The sequence below is a fragment of the Rana temporaria genome, chromosome 4, assembly GCF_905171775.1.
Source record: "Rana temporaria chromosome 4, aRanTem1.1, whole genome shotgun sequence".
In the NCBI taxonomy this organism is placed as follows: domain Eukaryota; kingdom Metazoa; phylum Chordata; class Amphibia; order Anura; family Ranidae; genus Rana; species Rana temporaria.
Genome location: NC_053492.1, coordinates 385,323,171 through 385,342,846, shown reverse-complemented (window position 1 = coordinate 385,342,846; position 19,676 = coordinate 385,323,171). Strand labels below are relative to the sequence as shown.

The 19,676-nt window shown below is 42.8% G+C and overlaps 1 protein-coding gene across 1 annotated transcript in view; it reads right to left on the bottom strand.

Annotated features, from left to right (window-relative positions):
- Positions 1 to 413: 413 nt before the first annotated feature.
- The window catches only part of TTL (tubulin tyrosine ligase), a 32,380-nt gene continuing 13,117 nt past the window's right edge, over positions 414 to 19,676 (bottom strand). Inside the window, exons 3-7 of the mRNA XM_040351081.1 lie at positions 18,543 to 18,784; positions 13,213 to 13,348; positions 11,481 to 11,750; positions 9,471 to 9,614; positions 414 to 1,975 (exon numbers count right to left, since the gene is read on the bottom strand). Coding sequence (XP_040207015.1) covers positions 1,861 to 1,975; positions 9,471 to 9,614; positions 11,481 to 11,750; positions 13,213 to 13,348; positions 18,543 to 18,784 — 907 coding nt within the window. The 3' untranslated portion in view covers positions 414 to 1,860. The remainder of the gene's footprint in view (positions 1,976 to 9,470; positions 9,615 to 11,480; positions 11,751 to 13,212; positions 13,349 to 18,542; positions 18,785 to 19,676) is intronic.

The window sequence follows — 19,676 nt, the reverse complement described above, 5'->3', positions numbered from 1 at the left end:
AGGACACAGAATTTTTAGAATAAGCCCTACCCTGAAAATAAGCCCTAGCGTATTTTTTGTGACCAAAATTAATATAAGACCCGGTCTTATTTTCAGGGAAACACGGTATATATGACTTCCATTGCCCCTTCATTTTCCAGAACGATTCATATAATAAATACATGGTGATCCTGTCAGTCCACAACACTAATTTTACACACTGAATCATGATACCCTGTGCTGCAGCATCTTGATATAGGCTGAGATAAAAAGCCATCAGAGCAGGACTAATATCTGTCAGGAGGAGGCATCCAGGGGGGAAACCTGCATCTGGAGGTAATAAACACAATCCCTCTACCTGTAGAGTGAAGACCTCAGGGGCCAGGAAAAAGGCAAGTAAAAAAAAAAAGAACACACAATAAAGTAACACTATGAGTGGTAAATATAAAATATGTAAAGTAAATAGAAATGCACACAAAAGAGGGAATTTACAATTGAAGAAAGAATATCTGGAGCAGTTCACAATTATGTCTTATGAAAGGAGAAAACAACACGAAACATGACAATTGTCCTCCTACATACAGAAGGTAAAGTGATTTAGGAAAAGACCAACTTGCAGTCATGAAGATAACACTGTCTAAAGAAGTAGAACACATTAGTCAACTGTGTGCAAGATGAATGAGGACATTTATGATCAGCCTATGCAAAAGGACTGCCTAGCAATTATATGCTAGGGTAGGATAACGTAATCAATGCATAAATGGCAACCTGACCTTTACATATACTCTTTGCAGTTGTGTTTCAACACTTTTATAATGAAAGAAGCAGTGACGTTACAATCCCAGCTGGAAAAGCATAGCAGGTAAATTACTCTACTGCAATCCTAGGTCAATATAACAAAACAGTGAGCAATTTGGTCCACTAGCATCCAGCCATAACTGAATTAAGAGCTTTGGGTAGATTAACTCTTTAAAAGGTTTTTGCAAAAGACATTTAATAGACCATCGGAGTCCCAAATACAGTGAACTGCACTTGGGTGATTTGTGAGATGCATTGTTCTGCACTCAGAACAAAAGTCAACAGCGCACAGAATGACTGCTGCTTGCAGGGTTCAAGGAAGGCTGTAAAAGCTGGTACACATGGGCCAAATATCGGCCAGTTCAACAGAAACTGTCCGACATTCGGACAGTGTGTACAGAAGCCTCTCCGACTTCTGTCAAAGGGCATACTGGAAAACCAACATGCCAACCGGCATCCGATCAGCACTCACAGCCAATGGCAGACCCGTGTCAGAGCACAGTTGGGGAGATCGCTGTACTATCATGTGTTGTACAGTGATCTGTCAAGTTTTTTTTTTCATTCAGCCCAGTGGGTTGAATGAAAAAAATTATATAGTGTGTACCAAGATTAAGCAGGGGCTGACATGGCCATTGACTGTACTGAGTGCCGCCCAATGCAAATCGCAATCCAGTAACCTCACAGCTTGATTACTACCAGCTCCAAGACTGGTACTAAACATACAGTAATTCACTTTCTTTTTGTCTTTACATCTCATGGTCAAGAAAAAAAACTTTCCTAATTTACAGATAGAAACATCAGTGTTCCAGGTTAGGTTTCGGCAACATCCTTAATTTTCTCATTTATAAAAAAACAAACAGACAAAATATATACATATAAATATATAAAAACTGAAAGTTTGGCATTTAAAAGCAAATTATAGTTAAGTCCAGTTCAGCACTTCCTAGAGCCTTCAGAAAGTTCTCTGGTCTCCAAATTCATAATATCTATTTGGCATGATACTGGGCAAAAACATTGGTTTGCATCTTGAACAATAAATATTGTGGCAGCCGAGCATGTCAGTAAATAAATAAGGCAGAGATCTCAAAGCTTGATGAATATGTTGTCCTGGTTCCTCTTCTGCACACAGTCATTCAGCGGAAAGACGGTGGAGATGGCAAGGTCTACGATGCCCTGGCAAAGTTCTGCATACAATTTCCTGTTAATTAAAAAAAAAGTATGTATTAAAAATGTAAAATCCACACTCTCAAATTATATAGCCCAAAAAAAAAAAACTAACAAACAAATAGTTATTACCATTTCTTAATATATCTGAACTGCACTCATCATAGCTCCGGCCTTGCTGGATTCAGTTAAATTCACAGTGAAATTTGTTTGCCAAGGGGTGGCACGTTTGCAAATGGGGTTCTTTCTCAAAGTGGGGGTATTTATATAAGTGGAAGCACTTCTGACTCTGCACTTGTCTGAAGATTTCTTCTGTCTCTTCACAGGTATGTTCGCAGCTGTCTGCCATCCACCCAGAATTGAAAACTAAAAAGTGTTTAATTCCCCATAGTGTAAATTGATATGTTTGCACTGATGCAACGCCAACTTTAATTGCAATAATGAATTTTTTTTCCCTTATGCCTTTGCTTAACAATCTGTAGACTATTCACATAACTTGCTTTTGTTTTTGTTTCCTCCCTATGCTTTACCTCTAAATTATGGCCTTTTCTTATGTCTATTAGCTGTCCACTTGTAAGTCTGTTTCTTAACCACTTAAGCCCCGGACCAAAATGCAGCTAAAGGACCAGGCCAGGTTTTGCGATTCGGAACTGTGTCACTTTAACAGACAATTGCGCGGTCGTGGCTCCCAAACAAAATTTACGTCGTTTTTTTTCCCCACAAATAGAGCTTTCTTTTGGTGGTATTTGATCACCTCCGCAGTTTTTATTTACAACAAGAACAAAAATAGAGCGACAGTTTTGAAAAAAAAAATGCAATATTTTTTACTTTTTTCTATTATAAATATCCTCCAAAAATATATAAAAAAAACGTTTTTTTCCCCTCAGTTTAGGCCGATACGTATTCTTCTACCTATTTTTGGTAAAAAAAAAAAAAAAAAAAAATCGCAATAAGCGTTAATCGGTTGGTTTGCGCAAAATTGATGGCGTTTACAAAATAGGGGATAGTTTTATTGCATTTTTATTAATTATTTTTTTAATACTACTAATGGCGGCGATCAGCGATTTTTTTTGTGACTGCGACATTATGGCGGACACTTCGGACAATTTTGACACATTTTTGGGACCATTGTCATTTTCATAGCAAAAAATGCATCTAAATTGCATTGTTTATTGTGAAAATGACAGTTGCAGTTTGGGAGTTGACCACAGGGGGCGCTGTTGGGGTTATGTGTTCCCTGAAGTGTGTTTACAACTGTAGGGGGGTGTGGCTGTAGGTCTGACGTCATCGATTGTGTCTCCCTATAAAAAGGGATGACACATTCGATGCAGCCGCCACAGTGAAGCACGGCTCTCCCCGTTCTTCAGCTCCGGGGAGCGATCGCGGGGGGGGGGGGGGTGTCTATAAACGAATAGCCGCCCCCTCATCCCGGATCGCTCCCATATGATTTTCGACCGCCGCATGTACCGGGGGGGGGGTCCCGATCGGACCCCCCGACCCACGTCTAGGCAGGGACGTATGGGCACATCCATCAGCCTGTACGTGCCATTCTGCCGACGTATATGTCAATGCGGCGGTCGTTAAGTGGTTAAGTGAGAATTCTGCTCTACACAAATTGCCTTTTTTATTACCTCCCTAATTAGTAATTAGAAGAACACACCCCCCATTCCTAACAGTATATATCTAAGCATCTCTTTGGGAAAGGCACGTTTGCCAATGGGTGACACTTTGCAAATGGGGTTCTTTCTTAAAGTGGGGGTATTTATACAAGTGGAAGCACTTCTGACTCTGACTGACAAAGTCCCAGAAAGATTTCGACCAGTATAAATCTGTCCTCCAAAAATACAATTCCAGCCTCCTCACTGCCAAGCAGACCTATTTTATCACCCTCATTAAAAGATTATCCCGTCCCCGTCAACTCTTCTCTACCTTCAACTCTCTACTTTGTCCCCCACTGCCTCCACCCACTAACTCACTTGCCCAGGAGATCGCTAATCACTTCAAACAGAAGATTGATACAATTTGCGAGAAGATCTCTACTGTTCAGATACCCTCCATGCTATACACCTCATGCCCACAGGTACAATCATTACTTCCCACTTTCAACCCCACCACTATAGACAAGGTTGCTAAATTAATGGCGAATGTCCATCTTACCACTTGCCCTCTGGATCCTGTTGCCTCGCAAATGCTACGTTCACCCTCTGGCTCTACACTCTCTAACCCACATCTTCAATCTTTCCCTCTCTTCTGGCATCTTCCCTAACTCTTTGAAACATGCACTTGTTAGCCCCAGACTTAAAAACCCTCACTGGACCCATTCAATCTTGATAACCTACACCCTATCTCCTTGCTCCCCTTTTTATCCAAACTCCTTGAACAGACGTTCCTACAACCATGCCGATAATACCCTTATTGATCCCCTTCAGTCTGGATTTCGTCCTCAACATTCCACAGAAACTGCTCTCCTAAAACTAACAAACGATATACTAACAGCCAGGGACACTATTCTGTACTCCTACTCCTGGACCTCTCTGCTGCCTTTGATACGGTTGACCACCCCCCTCCTCCTCAAAAAAACTCAACACCTTTGGTCTCTGTGACCGTACTCGTCGCTGGTTCTCTACCTACTTATCCAAAGGCACCTTTAGCGTTACTTATAATTCTACTTATTATTATTATACAGGATTTATATAGCGCCAACAGTTTACACAGCACTTTACAATATAAAAGGGAGACAATACAGTTACAATACAATAAAAATACAAGAGGATTAAGAGGGCCCTGCTCAGAAAAGCTTACAATCTAATAGGGTGGGGCAGGTGGTACAAAAGGTTGTAACTGTGGGGAATGAGCTGATGGAAGTGGTAAAAGATTAGTTGGAGACGTGATAGGCTTCCCTGAAGAGGTGAGTTTTCAGGGATCGCCTGAAGGTAGCAAGAGTAGAGGATAGCCGGTTAGGTTGAGGTAGTGAGTTCCAGAGGATGGGAGAGGCCCTGGAGACGAGCATGGGAGGAAGAGACAAGAGAGCTTGACAGTAGGAAGTCTTGAGAAGAGCGGAGAGGACGGTTTGGGATATGTTTAGAGACAAGATTGGTGATGTAGCTTGGGGAAGAGTTGTGGATGGCTTTGTAGGTTGTGGTTAGTATTTTGAATTTAATTCGCTGGGTGATAGGAAGCCAGTGTAGGGATTGGAGGAGAGGTTTGGCAGATACTGAGCGGTTGGTTGGTAAGGTGGATAATTCTGGCAGCAGCATTCATAATAGACTGAAGAGGGGATAGCCTATAGAGAGGCAGGCCAATAAGAAGGGAGTTGCAATAGTCAAGGCGAGAGATAACAAGGGAGTGAATGAGGAGTTTGGTGGTTTCATTTGTTAGAAAGGGGCGAATTTTAGAGATGTTACAAAGGTGAATTCTACAAACTTTTGACAACGATTGGACTTGAGGCTGAAATGACAAGTCAGAGTCTAGGATTACACCGAGTACCCTGGCCTGAGGGACTGATGGTTGCATTGTTGATTTTGATGGAAAAGTCATGGAGGGTGGCACGGGCAGGGGGGAATATTAGTAACTTAGTTTTAGAGAGATTTAGTTTAAGCAAGTGGTGCGACATCCATGCTGAGATGTCAGTTAGTAATGCGAGAGGAGACTGAAGGAGTTAGGTGAGGAGTAGACAGATAGATTTGGGAGTCATCGGCATATAGGTGGTATTGAAAGCCGTGGGCGGTTATCAAGTGACCAAGGAAGGAGGTGTAGATAGAGAAGAGAAATGGTCCAAGAACAGAGCCTTGAGGGACCCCCACAGAAAGGGGCAATGGAGAGGAGGAGACAGAGTTGTAGGCAACACTGAAGGAGCGCTGTGATAGATAGGCAGAGAACCAGGATAGAGCAGAATCTTGGAGGCCAAGGGAATGGAGTTTATTAAGAAGGAGCGGGTGGTCAACGGTATCAAAGCCTGCAGAGAGGTCAAGTAGAAGGAGTATGGAGTACTGGCTGTTGCATTTAGCAGTTAGTAAATCGTTAGTGATTTTTAGTAAGGCAGTTTCCGTGAAGTGCTGCAAACGGAAGCCAGACTGTAAGGGGTCAAGAAGGTTATTTTCACTGAGGTAGGAGCCAAGACGGTTGTAGACTAGGCGTTCTAGAAATTTAGAGGTGAATGGGAGCAATGAGATGGGCCTTACATTTTTCAGGTTGGTGGGGTCCATTCTACTTCCTCCTCTCCTCTTCCTTTCTCTGCTGGGGTGCCCCAAGGTTCTGTTCTTGGACCCCTCCTATTTTCAATCTACACCTCCTCCCTGGGTCAGCTTATAGTCTCCCACGGCTTCCAATACCATCTCTACGCTGACGACACTCAAATCTATTTCTCTGCCCCTCAACTCGCCCCTTCATTCACCTTACGTATCACTAATTTACTATCAGATATATCAGTTTGGATGTCACACCACTTCCTCAAACTCAATCTATCCAAAACCGAACTTATAATTTTTCCTCCCCCACATGCCTCTTCCCCTGATCTCTCTGTCAAAATTGATGGCACAACCATAAGCCCATCCCCACATGCCAAGGTCCTAGGAGTAGTCCTGGACTCTGAACTGTCCTTCAAGCCCCACGTCCAATCACTGTCCAAATCTTGCCTCCTCAACCTTCGCAACATCTCCAAAATACGCCCCTTTCTAACCAATGACACAACAAAGCTCTTAATTCACTGCCTGGTCATTTCTCGCCTCGATTACTGCAACTCCCTCCTCATTGGCTTTCCCCTGCATACTCTATTCCCCCCCTTCAGTCCATCATGAATGCTGCTGCCAGACTCATCCACCTTACCAATCGTTCTGTCTCTGCTGTTCCTCTCTGTCAATCCCTCCACTTGCTTCCGCTGGCCCAACAAATTAAATTCAAAATACTACCTACAAAGCCATCCACAACTCTGCCCCCAGCTACATCACTGACCTAGTCTCTAAATACCAACTGTTCTTCTCAAGACCTCCTGCTCTCTAGCTCTCTCATCACCTCTCCAGGACCTTTCCAGAGCCTCTCCAAGCCTATGGAACTCCTTACCCCAATCTGTCTGTCTATCTCCTTCTCTATTAGCTTTTAGAGGATCCCTGAAAACCCTCCTCTTCAGAAGAAGAGAAGCCTATCCTACCCACACCCAACAACTGTATTTTAATTTTGTCCATCTGATCACCCCCCCCACATCTACTACCCTTTGTTCCACTTGACCCTCCCTTCTAGACTGTAAGCTCTAACGAGCAGGGCCCTCTGATCCTTCCTGTATTGAATTGTATTGTAACTGTACTGTCTTCCCTGATGTTGTAAAGCGCTGTTGGCACTATATAAATCCTGTATAATAATAATAATAATAATAAAATAAGCTTCAATATAATATATTCTCTAAGACCAGGGAACTTGCAGCCTCTAAAGCATTGCACCCATGATCAGAAGATCGTGAGTGCCATGCAGGACTCCTGCAGACTTGGCAGTGTATCTGTCTGGGGCAGGCAAATACACACTGAAAGAGACAAAAGGCCGGAAAGGGGAAGCTCCGTGCAGCTGCATGTTATTTAATTCTAAATATTGACAGCGAGCAGAAGATCCTTTACTTGCTGTCACTAGAGGCAGCGGAGTGAGTTAATGTTACATTTTCCAACCTAAAAACAGGTGGAACGTGTAACATGTTCCCAAAGGTAAACTTATCCTTAAAAAAAACAAAACACACACACACACACACACACACACACACACACACACACACACACACAAGGTATTTGAAGCTTCATAAAAAGTGAAGGGGCCCATTTATAAAAAAGGTGGAAACTGTCAAATAGTCATTTTTTTTGTCTTTGATAGAGAATAATACACTGCTTTCCTAAAATAATTGGTGAGCTCTCCTGTTTTTCTGAAGCATGCATAGATTTTGGGTGAATTTTCAGTTTGCCTATTAATGAATTGGCTGACAGAGGATCTTGGTGTTTTTCAGGTGGTAAAATGTACATTTTTCCCCCCATTTCTGTAGTGTTGGAGGCTAAAGTAGAAAATAAGGTGTTCTTAGGCCTGTCACACCACTTGAGGTCCATGCACACTAGGAGCAGAAAAAAATGCCAGACCCTCTGGCAGAAAAATGCTCATAAGTAGCTCATATTGCACAAGAGTTTAGGAGAGTTCATGGGCATTTTCTTTTACAAGCGTTTTTTATTCCAAAACATTCCCCTCTGCTCATTTTTCACTGTACACTTGAAAACACTGAATGCTGTAAATGTGTTTAGCGTTTTTTTTCCGCCTAAAAATACCTCTCAAAGACGCACTTGTGATGTGTTTTTTTTTGCCTCTAAACTCTCCTCTTAAAAATATGCTTCGAAGAACCCCAATGCGTATGGACACATAGGATAACATTGAGCTGCTTCTACATGCAGCAGAAGAAAATAAAAATCCAAAAAACTTTTAACTCCTGTAGAAGCAGAGTTTTTTTTTAAGCCCAGTGGACCCTTAATCTGAATGCATTTTCATTTGACCAAACCATGTGCAAATCACATTTTGGGGATAATCATTACAGATGTTTTCCAACTTTGTAGCCCAAAGATAAACTAAAATACATTTTGTGGCCTTTTTTCAGGAGCAGCTTGAGCCCTACACCAGTTCTAACCTTTAAACCTACACTTATAACCCGGTTGATCAAAAAAGGTGGAGAACCCAGGCAATAGAATGCATATATCATTACAAGCTAGATATAGAAACAAGGGGCCAGATTCAGAGAGAATTTAAGACGGCGTATCTATTGATACGCCGCGTAAATTCAAATCTGCGCTGGCGTATCTTCTTTCTGTATTCAGAAAGCAAGATACGCCGAAATTTGCCTAAGATCCGACTGGCGTAAGTCTCTTACGCCGTCGTATCTTAGTTGCACATTTACGCTGGCCGCTAGGTGGCACTTCCGTCGACTTACGCAAGGAATATGCTAATTAGGTAGATACGCCGATTCACAAACGTACGTACGCCCGGCGCATTTTTTTTACGTCATTTACGTTAGGCTTTTTCCGGCGTAAGGTTACTCCTGCTATATGAGGCGTACGCAATGTTAAGTATGGACGTCGTTATCGCGTCGAATTTTGAAATATTTACGTCGTTTGCGCAAGTCGTTCGCGAATAGGGCTGTACGTAAGTTACGTTCACGTCTAAAGCATTGACGATTTGCGGCGTAATTTCGAGCATGCGCACTGGGATTCTTTCACGAATGGCGCATACGTGGGGTCACACTAAATTTGGATAAAACACTCCCACATCATTCAAATTTGAATTAGGCGGGCTTACGCCGGACCACATACATTACGCCGCCGTAACGTAGGGCGCAAGTTCTTTCTGAATACGGAACTTTCGCCCTAATTTACAGCGGCGTAACGTATCGGAGATACGTTACGCCCGCACAACATTACGCAGGGCTATCTGAATCTGGCCCAAGGTTTTTAAAATAACAATATTACTGAGCTATGGACCCACAGACTGAATAGAATAGCAATAAATGAATGACTTACTGTGCACAAGCAGGGGCACCATTGATTTCAATCAACCAGACTTTTAGTTCTTCATCAACCATGAAATCAAAGCCAAACAGCTGGAAACTCTGGTAGGGCAGATGCTTAGTGCAGATTGAGGGTTCTATACATGTCAGACAGACTCTGTAAAAAAAAGTACAAAAACTGAAGTGTTAAAAATGTAGTAAACAGCAAAGAAATAGGACATCTTGTTCCACAAATCAGAGCACCCCTGCTTTCCCAATGCATAATTCAGTCTTTACCGATCCTTTCACGCGTCGGATTCCTCCCCTCCCTCCGATGCCACAATTGGCACCTTTCGGGGGGGGACAGAATACCTGTGACAGGTATCCTTTCCCACTTCCGGCAGTGGCAGTGATGTCACCGCTGGGGATCCCTCCTTAGGCCAGATTCATACTAGCAAACAGGGCCATATGTGATTACCCGCAGGAAACAAAGTCTGGCGCAGGAAACTGGGACATATATAGCATGGGAACCATTTAAAAGTCCCAAAGCTTCATTGAAAGTAATGTGAGCCTGACAGCGCCCATTCGCATATGTTTGTTTATGACCGGCCCAGAACGCAGACAGTCCGACGTGCTGTGTGAATTGGCCCTAAGGGCCGGTTTACGCCATAATTTCTGATTGCGTGTTTTTGATGCATTTCAGTGCATTCCAGTGTTTTTTTTTTCTCTTTTTCTTCATCCTAAATAAGGACAATTTAGGATGTGCTTTCCGGTGCGTTTTTGATGCGCTTTGCCATGTTCCAAATGCATCCCTCACAGAAAAAAATGCAACAGGTCCTACTTTTGTTGACTGGACTGAAACGCAATGCACTGGTGTTAACTAGGGCCACTGGAATCCATTTTAAACACACTCCATGTCTACATGGTCCAAATGCACTGGACTGCATTTGTTGTGAACCAGCCCTAAAAAAATGAATATGTATTACAGATAGCTGCATTGTTCCAATAACATGGAACTCCCAGAACCTCAAAAAAGTAATGAATCAGGAATAAAATGTAGATCTGCGTCGCCAGTGTGCAGAATGGAATAATGTACTGTAGGCTATGATAAACAGTCACAGGACTGCAATGGACTGGGCTGTGATCCAATATCTAGTGATAGAGACAAAATGTTGGAAAGTAGTGGCGTCTAATTTTTAGGCTAGGTTCACACTGTTACGGGTGGTTGCTGGTGCAGGACAGGCTGTAAATCCCACGTTGTCCCGAGCCAGCAAGCACCCGCAGCCAAAGCGCTCTTCTCTTTTGCAGACAAGGGGGTACCAATATTTCTTATTCACAGCATGTTGTCGGGTGCGTGTGTAGCCACCCTGCCTGAAGCAGGAGTATCTAAATGTAATTCTGAATGGATGTAGTCAACCAATGTCAATATGCAACTCTGTTATAGCTAGGCCATGGTTTCTAATTTTTAGAGACTCTTATTGACTGGCATGGTATCACTGGATTGGCGCAAGGACAATGTAGTGCCTATATTTATAAAGGGATCAAGGTCTTCACCAAGTAACTACAGACTGATTAGTTTAACTCCTACAGTCAGGAAGATACTGGAGGAGTTTAATAAAAGAACACAAGAGTTTTTGCTAGAAAGAAATATTTGAAGCAATAATCAGCATGGATTTACGAAAAACGTTGTTGTCAAACAAATCAGATTTCTTTTTTATGAGGAAGGAAGCAAAAACGTAATACCCCACATGTGGATAATCTGTAAATGAAAATCTAAAGGCTTGGAAAATTCAACTATACGGAAGGTCGCTTGGCACAGGACCCGGATATCAAAGCCATTATTTTAGTACAGGCGACTAATATAGCGATTGTCAGCTTCCGGTGGTTGTTCATACTCAGCGTTTTGGAAAAACGAAAGATGTCATTCTGTTACTGCTTAGTACAGGTTTAGATTTGTGATAAGCTGAAATTAATATTTTATTGCCGATATACATGTCACAACCGGCATGAATCATAAACCAATCGCTAAAATGAAAAACTCTACCTTATAATTTCTTTAATCTGCCAGAGGATGCTGTTTTCTAGGTTGATGTTCAGGCTGCTCTCAAGGTACTGATTAAATTCATCAAAGAACATCTCATTGCCATCTTCATATCGCCCGTAGTTTTTTGAATGCTCCTTCTGAATGCAGTGATTGGTCAGGTGGCTGGTCATGTCCTGAAAGTCAGAATCATTATATGGTTCTGAGGACGTTCTCAATACACCCTCTCGATACAGGTGGATGTTGTACTGGTTGTCTACAAGGACCCAGCTTCTACAAGACAAAAAAAAAAACACTCAACACCATGATCAATACAGATGTTGCTATAAACACAAGTTAAAAAAAAAAAAAAAAAAATTATATACAATTACAGAGACACTTCCATTTTCCACCCCTATAACCATTAAGTAAGCACATTTTCTACAACCATGGCACCCTTATTGGGGATATTCAACTTTGAAGGATTTATGTTCAAAGCATCTTGTGGTACAGTTGTCCTTATATATAATGTGCATTAAATATGAACAATCCCTGAAAAGCCTTTTCTTTAACCACTTAAGATCCGGACCATTATGCAGGTAAAGGACCTGGCCCCTTTTTGCGATTCGGCACTGCGTCGCTTTAACTGACAATTGCGCGGTCGTGCGACGTGGCTCCCAAACAAAATTGGCATCCTTTCCCCCCCCCACAAATAGAGCTTTATTTTGGTGGTATTTGATCACCTCTGCGGTTTTTTTTTTTGCGCTATAAACAAAAATAGAGTGACAATTTTGAAAAAAGTGCAATTTTTTTTACTTTTTGCTATAATAAATATCCCCAAAAAATATTAAAAAAAAACGTTTTTTTTTCCCCTCAGTTTAGGCCGATACGTATTCTTCTACATATTTTTGTTAAAAAAATAAATAAATTAATTGGTTTGCGCAAAAGTTATAGCGTTTACAAAATAGGGGATAGTTTACTGGCATTTATTTTTTACGAATAATGTCGGTGATCAGCGTTTTTTTCGTGACTGCGACATTATGGCGGACACATCGGACACTTTACCCATTTTTGGGACCATCGTAATTTTCACAGCAAAAAGTGCTATAAAAATGCACAGATTACTGTGAAAATGACAATGGCAGTGAAGGGGTAAACCACTAGGGGGCGCTAAGGGGTTAAGTGTGCCCTAAGGGAGCGATTCTTGCTGTAGGGGGGCGTGGCTAGACGTGTGACGTCACTGTTAGTCATTCCCTATAACAGGGAACAGGCGATCAGTGACAAGCCACAGAGAAGAACGGGGAAGGAACCGCAGAGGTGATCAAATACCACCAAATGAAAGCTCTATTTGTGGGGGGAAAAAGGGCGTCAATTTTGTTTGGGAGCCATGTCGCACAACCGCGCAATTGTCATTCAAAGTGCGACAGCGCTGAAAACTAAAACTTGGTCTGGGCAGGAAGGGGGTGAAAATGCCCTGTATGGAAGTGGTTAAGGAGTTCAATTTTTGCCTAGAACTTCACTTTAATAGTGCCAATGCATAAAAATAGGATGAAAGTAAAAAGGTGCAACTAATCTGCCTACAACGGTCATCTTGTTCAATTATTAAAGAAGCCAATATTTAATTGATCGCATAAAACGGTGTGATCAAGAAGAGTAAATACAATAGCCAATATGAGTGATGCATAATTATCGATTGCTCACATCTTTTTTTTTCAGAACACACAATTTTTGAGAGAACAGTAAACAGAAATCCTACCTTATATCAAACTTGCGATGTCCTGGTTCTAGTAATAGGGGGCTTTCTAAATACTTTTGAATAACATGGACTTGACCTTGATTATCTATGAAGTCTATGAGTTGTGTTGCATCAGAAGATATAAGAATTCCTTCCCCTGAAAGAGATACAAAATGTTAAATGCCAGATCCAGGACTTTCCATTCAATATAAAAGGTTTGTACTGCTTTCTTAAAGTGCAACTTTATGCATAACAACTTAAAAATGTTCTTTAATTATGCTACAAAAATTAGTATGTGCTGTAAATTGCCCCCTGCATTCCTGCTGGAGGCTGCCATCTGGCCGAGGCCCAGAGCAGCAGTAAATCATTAGGCTGTCAGCAGATCGGCCTCTACATTTTTTGGCACAGTGGCAAAAAATGTACAGCAACTGAGCATGTGCAGAACAGGGTGAGACCATGTGTTACTGGATTTTAAACAGTATTAGCACTTATTTTAAATGTCTAACATAGTTATACCTGCAAAAAGGGCCAGCCTGAAGGGATCTAGCAGGAATTAATTTTACGACTAAACTTCTATTTTAGCATTTGTCAAAAGGAAGAACGGAAAATAAATACACTGACAAGAACCAAAATAAAAAAAAAAAACTAAAAATGCAAAAAAGTTTTAAATAGAGCAGAGAAGGATTAGAAACCCTATCAGGTATTATTGCTATCTGTGCCCCCATTAGGGAGATTCATCCTATTGGTCCGGTTTACAATTATCACTGAAAGAGAAAGTAAAAAGACAATACCAAATTTTGGGTTGTCCCCAGAAAAGTAATAGAGGGGAAATCTTCCAATTGGGACACTAGTTCTGGTGACCTGTGGGTCCCCAAGAGATTCCCTTCATTAGTATTAATCTCCTCTCACTTCCTGTTTTGGCTAAGGAACAGGAAGTAAATCTAAATCTCCCCAACTGGACAAAAATAATCCTTACAGGGGTTGGAATCCTGCCTTACTCTATCCAAAATGAAAAACAAAGTTTAGCCTATAGTTCTACTTTAAGTATAAGTACAGAAAGACTGTGACCCGAGATAAAGCTTGGAATTCTGCTCTAAATTAGAGGAAAGGTTTAATACCCCTGTTCCTCAGAAGTAGGGGTGCCGGCGTTCATGTTCACTCATCCAGCAACATAGTCTATAAACATGAGGATCACCTCACTCCCAACCGGAACATAAGTAAAGATGTTAACCACTTAAGCCCCGGACCAATATGCTGCTAAATGGCCAAAGGCGTTTTTACAATTCGGCACTGCGTCGCTTTAACTGACAATTGCGCGGTCGTGCGACGTGGCTCCCAAACAAAATTGGCGTCCTTTTTTCCCCCACAAATAGAGCTTTCTTTTGGTGGTATTTGATCACCTCTGCGGTTTTTATTTCTTGCGCTATAAACAAAAATAGAGCGACAATTTTGAAAAAAATGCAATGTTTTTTACTTTTTGCTGTAATAAATATCCCCAAAAAACATATATAAAAAAATGTTTTCCTCAGTTTAGGCCGATACGTATTCTTCTACCTAGGTTTGGTAAAAAAAAAAAAAAATTTATAGCGTTTACAAAATAGGGGATAGTTTTATTTTTTTTACTACTAATGGCGGTGATTAGCGATTTTTTCGTGACTACGGCATTATGGCGGACACTTCGGACAATTTTGACACATTTTTGGGACCATTGTCATTTTCACAGCAAAAATGCATTTAAATTGCATTGTTTATTGTGAAAATGACAGTTGCAGTTTGGGAGTTAACCACAGGGGGCGCTGAAGGAGTTATGTTTCACCTAGTGTGTGTTTACAACTGTAGGGGGGGTGTGGCTGTAGGTCTGACGTCATCGATCGAGTCTCCCAATAAAAGGGATCACTCGATCGATGCAGCCGCCACAGTGAAGCCGTGTTTACACGGCTCTCCCCGTTCTTCAGCTCTGGGGAGCGATCGCGAGGGGGCGGCTAGAAACGAATAGCCACGCCCTCGTCCCGGATCGCTCCCCGCGGGTATCCGACCGCCGCATGTAGGGGGGGGGGGGTCCCGATTGGACCCCCGACCCGCGGAAAGGCAGGGACGTACATGTACGCCCATATGCCCGTTTGTGCCATTCTGTGGACGTACATATACATGCGGCGGTCGGCAAGTGGATAAAAGGCCTCAGCCAGCGCTGCCCTACAAACAATGTCCTCTGCCGTGTTTCACCCTGCCCACCTGGGCTTACTCAGAGGCCCCCCCCCCCCCCCGCTTCCAAGACCGAGAAATGAACGATCAAATACCGCTAAATCGCTCAGTTCTCAGTATTCTGTGAGCAGAGTGCTGGTAGTTGTCAGTCACCGCTCTGTGCTCTGCCCTTCCAGTGCTCACTGGAGCGCCGGGCTGTGGAGAGGGCAGGAGCAGCAGGCTCAGTCTCCCAGTGGTGCGCTGGAGCTGCCGGTCAGGCATCTGGGTGGATCCCGACTGTAAAGTCTGGATCTTTCTAGAGCCTGGTGTGACGTCAGCCGACAGTGGACTTTGGCTGAAAATGGATCAAATATAGCAGAACAAAGTGCACTCCTGTGACCCACAGGAGAAGTCGGGCCACAAAAGCTTTGGCCCTACTACTTCTTTAAGAACTTGTATTCTGTGTTACTATTACAGCTTGAGATGCTACACAAATACTCAGTGCTGCCTTTAGTGTTCACACTGTACTTTAAACTGAATATGCAGTATATTAATATTTCAAAGTGTCTATAAATAATACAAAAGAAGTCAAAACCGCATCCATATTTAAACACCTAGCTCAGTTTTTTTTAAAGATTTATGCTTGGTCAGTGGCATACTATACGATAAAATCGAAAGCCTAAAACAGAAATGTAATATATTGAGGTTTAGCAGCCCTTAGATGTGGTAGCTGCACCATTTTTCCTTTGTTCAGCCTTTTTCTTTATTTTCACACACACTTCTTATTCTAAAATGACTATGCTTGCTCACGGTCCTGAGTCTGAAGGAGCAGTGTTGTCGATCTGGGACAGGAAGAGAGTCAAAACTACAAAACACCTCCTCCTAACCATAACATAGATGTTCCATAGTCCACAAAGAGGTTTTCAGATTCTTTAGCGCTAGAAATAGCCTCTGCAAAGCGCCTGAAAACCGCCTCACATTCATTTCAGTGGGTCTTTTCACACCGGTGTGGTGCGCTTGCGGGACGTTCCGCAAAGTCTTGCAAGTAGCATCTTTGGAGCGGGTTGGAAGAGCTGTATTTAGCACTCACAAAACACCCTACTCATTGGAACGAATGTGCAGTGCTTTGAAAGCGCCGCAAAACTGGAGTTTTTAATCCTTTTTTGGGGTTAAACGCACCCCGCTAGCTAAAGCGCCGCTAAAATGAGTGGCGCTTAAATGCGAATGGACCAGCGGCTCAGTGTCAAAGGGGTCTAAGGCCCCGTTTCACACGGTCGGACCATTCAGGTCTGCCTGTCAGTTTTGTTGGCGGACCTGAACGGCCGATCCATCCAAGCCTATGGAGCGTCGGATTTCAGCGGTGACATGTCTGCTGACATCCGACCGATCCGCTAAAATCAGACGTATGGCGATACGTCACCATCCGTCCAGGGCGGATCGGATGAGATCTGATGAAAATGGACATGCTGTCCGTTTTCATGAGATCTCTCCATAGGAGACAGCGGTGCTCGACAAGCCCCTCCCCGCTCAGTGAGCGGAGAGGGACCTGTCATCCGCCAGCTCAGCGGAGAGATCTCTCGCTGAGCTGGCGGACTCTGTAGCGACAGAGTCCGCCTCGTCTGAATGAAGTCTAATAGTGCAGAACAGGCACAAATCACAGGAGATTATCAGCTCACAAGACTGTTGGCAGAAACAGCCTAGTATAGGTCTTCCGGCTCTCTATACTGTCAGTACAGATAGAAAGGTACAATGACCTGCTGGGATTAGAAGAACTTTATCCAAGGATGGCTCACTACTGTGTATTTACCGTACATGTAATTATTTAATCATGAAATGTAGAATTGATGCCGTTTTAAAAAGGCAAAGGATGGACACACCAAAGGTCCATTTACATGGGGCATATTCTGTTTCAATCAGCAGGGAATCTGTGAGCGGATCCCCTGCTGATCATTTGACACATCTGTGTACACTCAGGGCCAGATCCACGAATCGCGGCACTTCTCTCCGTCCGGCGTAGTGTATCTCAGATACACTACGCCGCCGTAATTTAAATTTTTTTTTGTATCCTCAAAGAATTCCCGCCGTAAGTTACGGCGGCGTAGTGTAACTTAGGCGGCGCAAGGGCGCGCAATTCAAATGTATGTAATGGGGCGTGTTTTATGCTAATACGTTGTGACCCGACGTAAACAACGTTTTTTTTTAACGGCGCATGCGCTGTCCGTGGGGGTATCCCAGTGCGCATGCTCGAATTTAAACGGAACAAGCCAATGCTTACGATAGTGACGTCATTCTACGCAAAGCCCTATTCGCAAACGACATAACATTTTCAAAATTCGACGTGGGAACAACGGCTATACTTAACATAGGATACGCTTCATATAGCAGGGGTAACTATACGCCGGAAAAAAAAGAACGCAAACGACGTAAAAAAATGCGCCGGCCGGACGTACGTTCGTGGATCGCCGTATCTAGCTAATTTGCATACTCGACGCGGAATTCTACGGAAACGCCACCTAGCGGCCATCGTAAATATGCACCTTAGATCCGACGGCGTACTAAGACGTACGCCTGTCAGATCGATCCCTCATTCAGTCGTATCTTGTTTTGTGGATACAAAACAAAGATACGACGGGGGAACTTTGAAATTACGCGGCGTATCAATAGATACGCTGGCGTAATTCGTTTGTGGATCTGGCCCTCAGTTTCTACCGACAGAGTCCGCTCTGCTCTATAGGTGGCCAGAAGTAAAAATGGACTCCACTGTCCGTTTACACCCGGCCACCTCCAATCCGCTCTACCTAAAGAGAAGACCACAACTCCATCCTCCTCTTTTTTTAACAGACCCAATCAGACCCAGAGGTAGGCGGGGGTAAAAGGACAAGTCTGATAACCCCCGCCTATTCATAGGAATGCATGGACCTTTTGATCAGGTCCGCCTGAAAAACTGACAGGTGGACTTGATAGGAAGGTCTGTGTGAAAGGAGCCAGTGATTTCATAAAAAAAAATTCTGTTAATGTACGTTTGCAGGCTGTTAAATTATGAACCATTTTTTAAAGCAATCTCATTTTGCATCATATTTTTCACAAGTGCTTAAAAAAATAAAATGTGCCCAGCGGTGCATCTCTCAGAAATCAAATCAATAGACATATGCAAGATCTTATAGGGTCACCTTTAGCGCCTGAAGAGGACTTGGCAATCCACACGTTTCCTTTCCCACTCTCTTTCCTTTCATTGAAGGATTCCAGAAACTCTTCTCGCTCATCCGTACGGGTGCTGTTGATTAGGTCTTGAAGTCCTTTCCTTACCTGCCCCATCGGAAGCTTCTCCGATTTCTCATTGGTTGGGTAAATCACATAGGATTCTGGGAACCACGGACATGATCCTAAAAGCTCAGGACTTGTTTTTAGGAGTCTAGAAAAAAACGAACATAAAGTAAGTGGTCTCAAATTCAACAATCCAGATTCACAAGATGATGAGATGCCTTCGAGACATCACTTTACATTGTTAGAACTTACATTTTGTAAAAAAATAAATAAAAAACATTAAATGATATTGTTGTATTGTTTAACTAGGCGTAAAGTAACTAATTTAAAGTGATTGTAAAGGTTTTCTTTGTTTAAAAAAAAAAAAAAAAAAAAAAAAACTTTATACTTACCTGCCCAGAGCAATGGTTTTGGCCATCCTCCTTTTCTGGGGAAGCAGCTTCCTATGGTGGCACACGTGCAGGCTTGATCCCGAGCCAAGTTGTGTGCGCATCTATTGACACATTGTGGCTTGGCCCTACCCCGTCACAGGAATTGATTGACAGCAGCAAGAGCTAATGGCTCAGACTGCTCTCACCGAGTCCTGTAAGGAGGGAGGGAGTGGGAGAGAGGTGCTCAGTGCTGGATCAAGATTGGGCTCAGGTAGGTATTTTGGAGGGTGGGGGAGATGCACATGAAGTTTTTATCTTAAATGCAGAGAATGCATTTAGCATTTACAACCACTTTAAAAGTAATTGGTACTGCAGACCTCCTTGGGACTTTTCCAGAGACTCCTGGTCTCAACTGCGATTTATCTACACCTACCCCAGCAGCTATAGAATGTCCAGCTATGGTGATGTTCATGCGACCCATGGACTTGCACATTCCCATACAACGCTCCAGTTTAATTTATATAAATATATTAATTTATATACTCAAGAGGCAACACTTATATTCATGTAATTTAAAACATTCCTTTCTGCCCCAACTTTCCCCTTCTAATGTGATTTCCTAACTTTACAGGTCAATGAGGGGGGGGAGACTTCCAGAGGCAGGCCTCT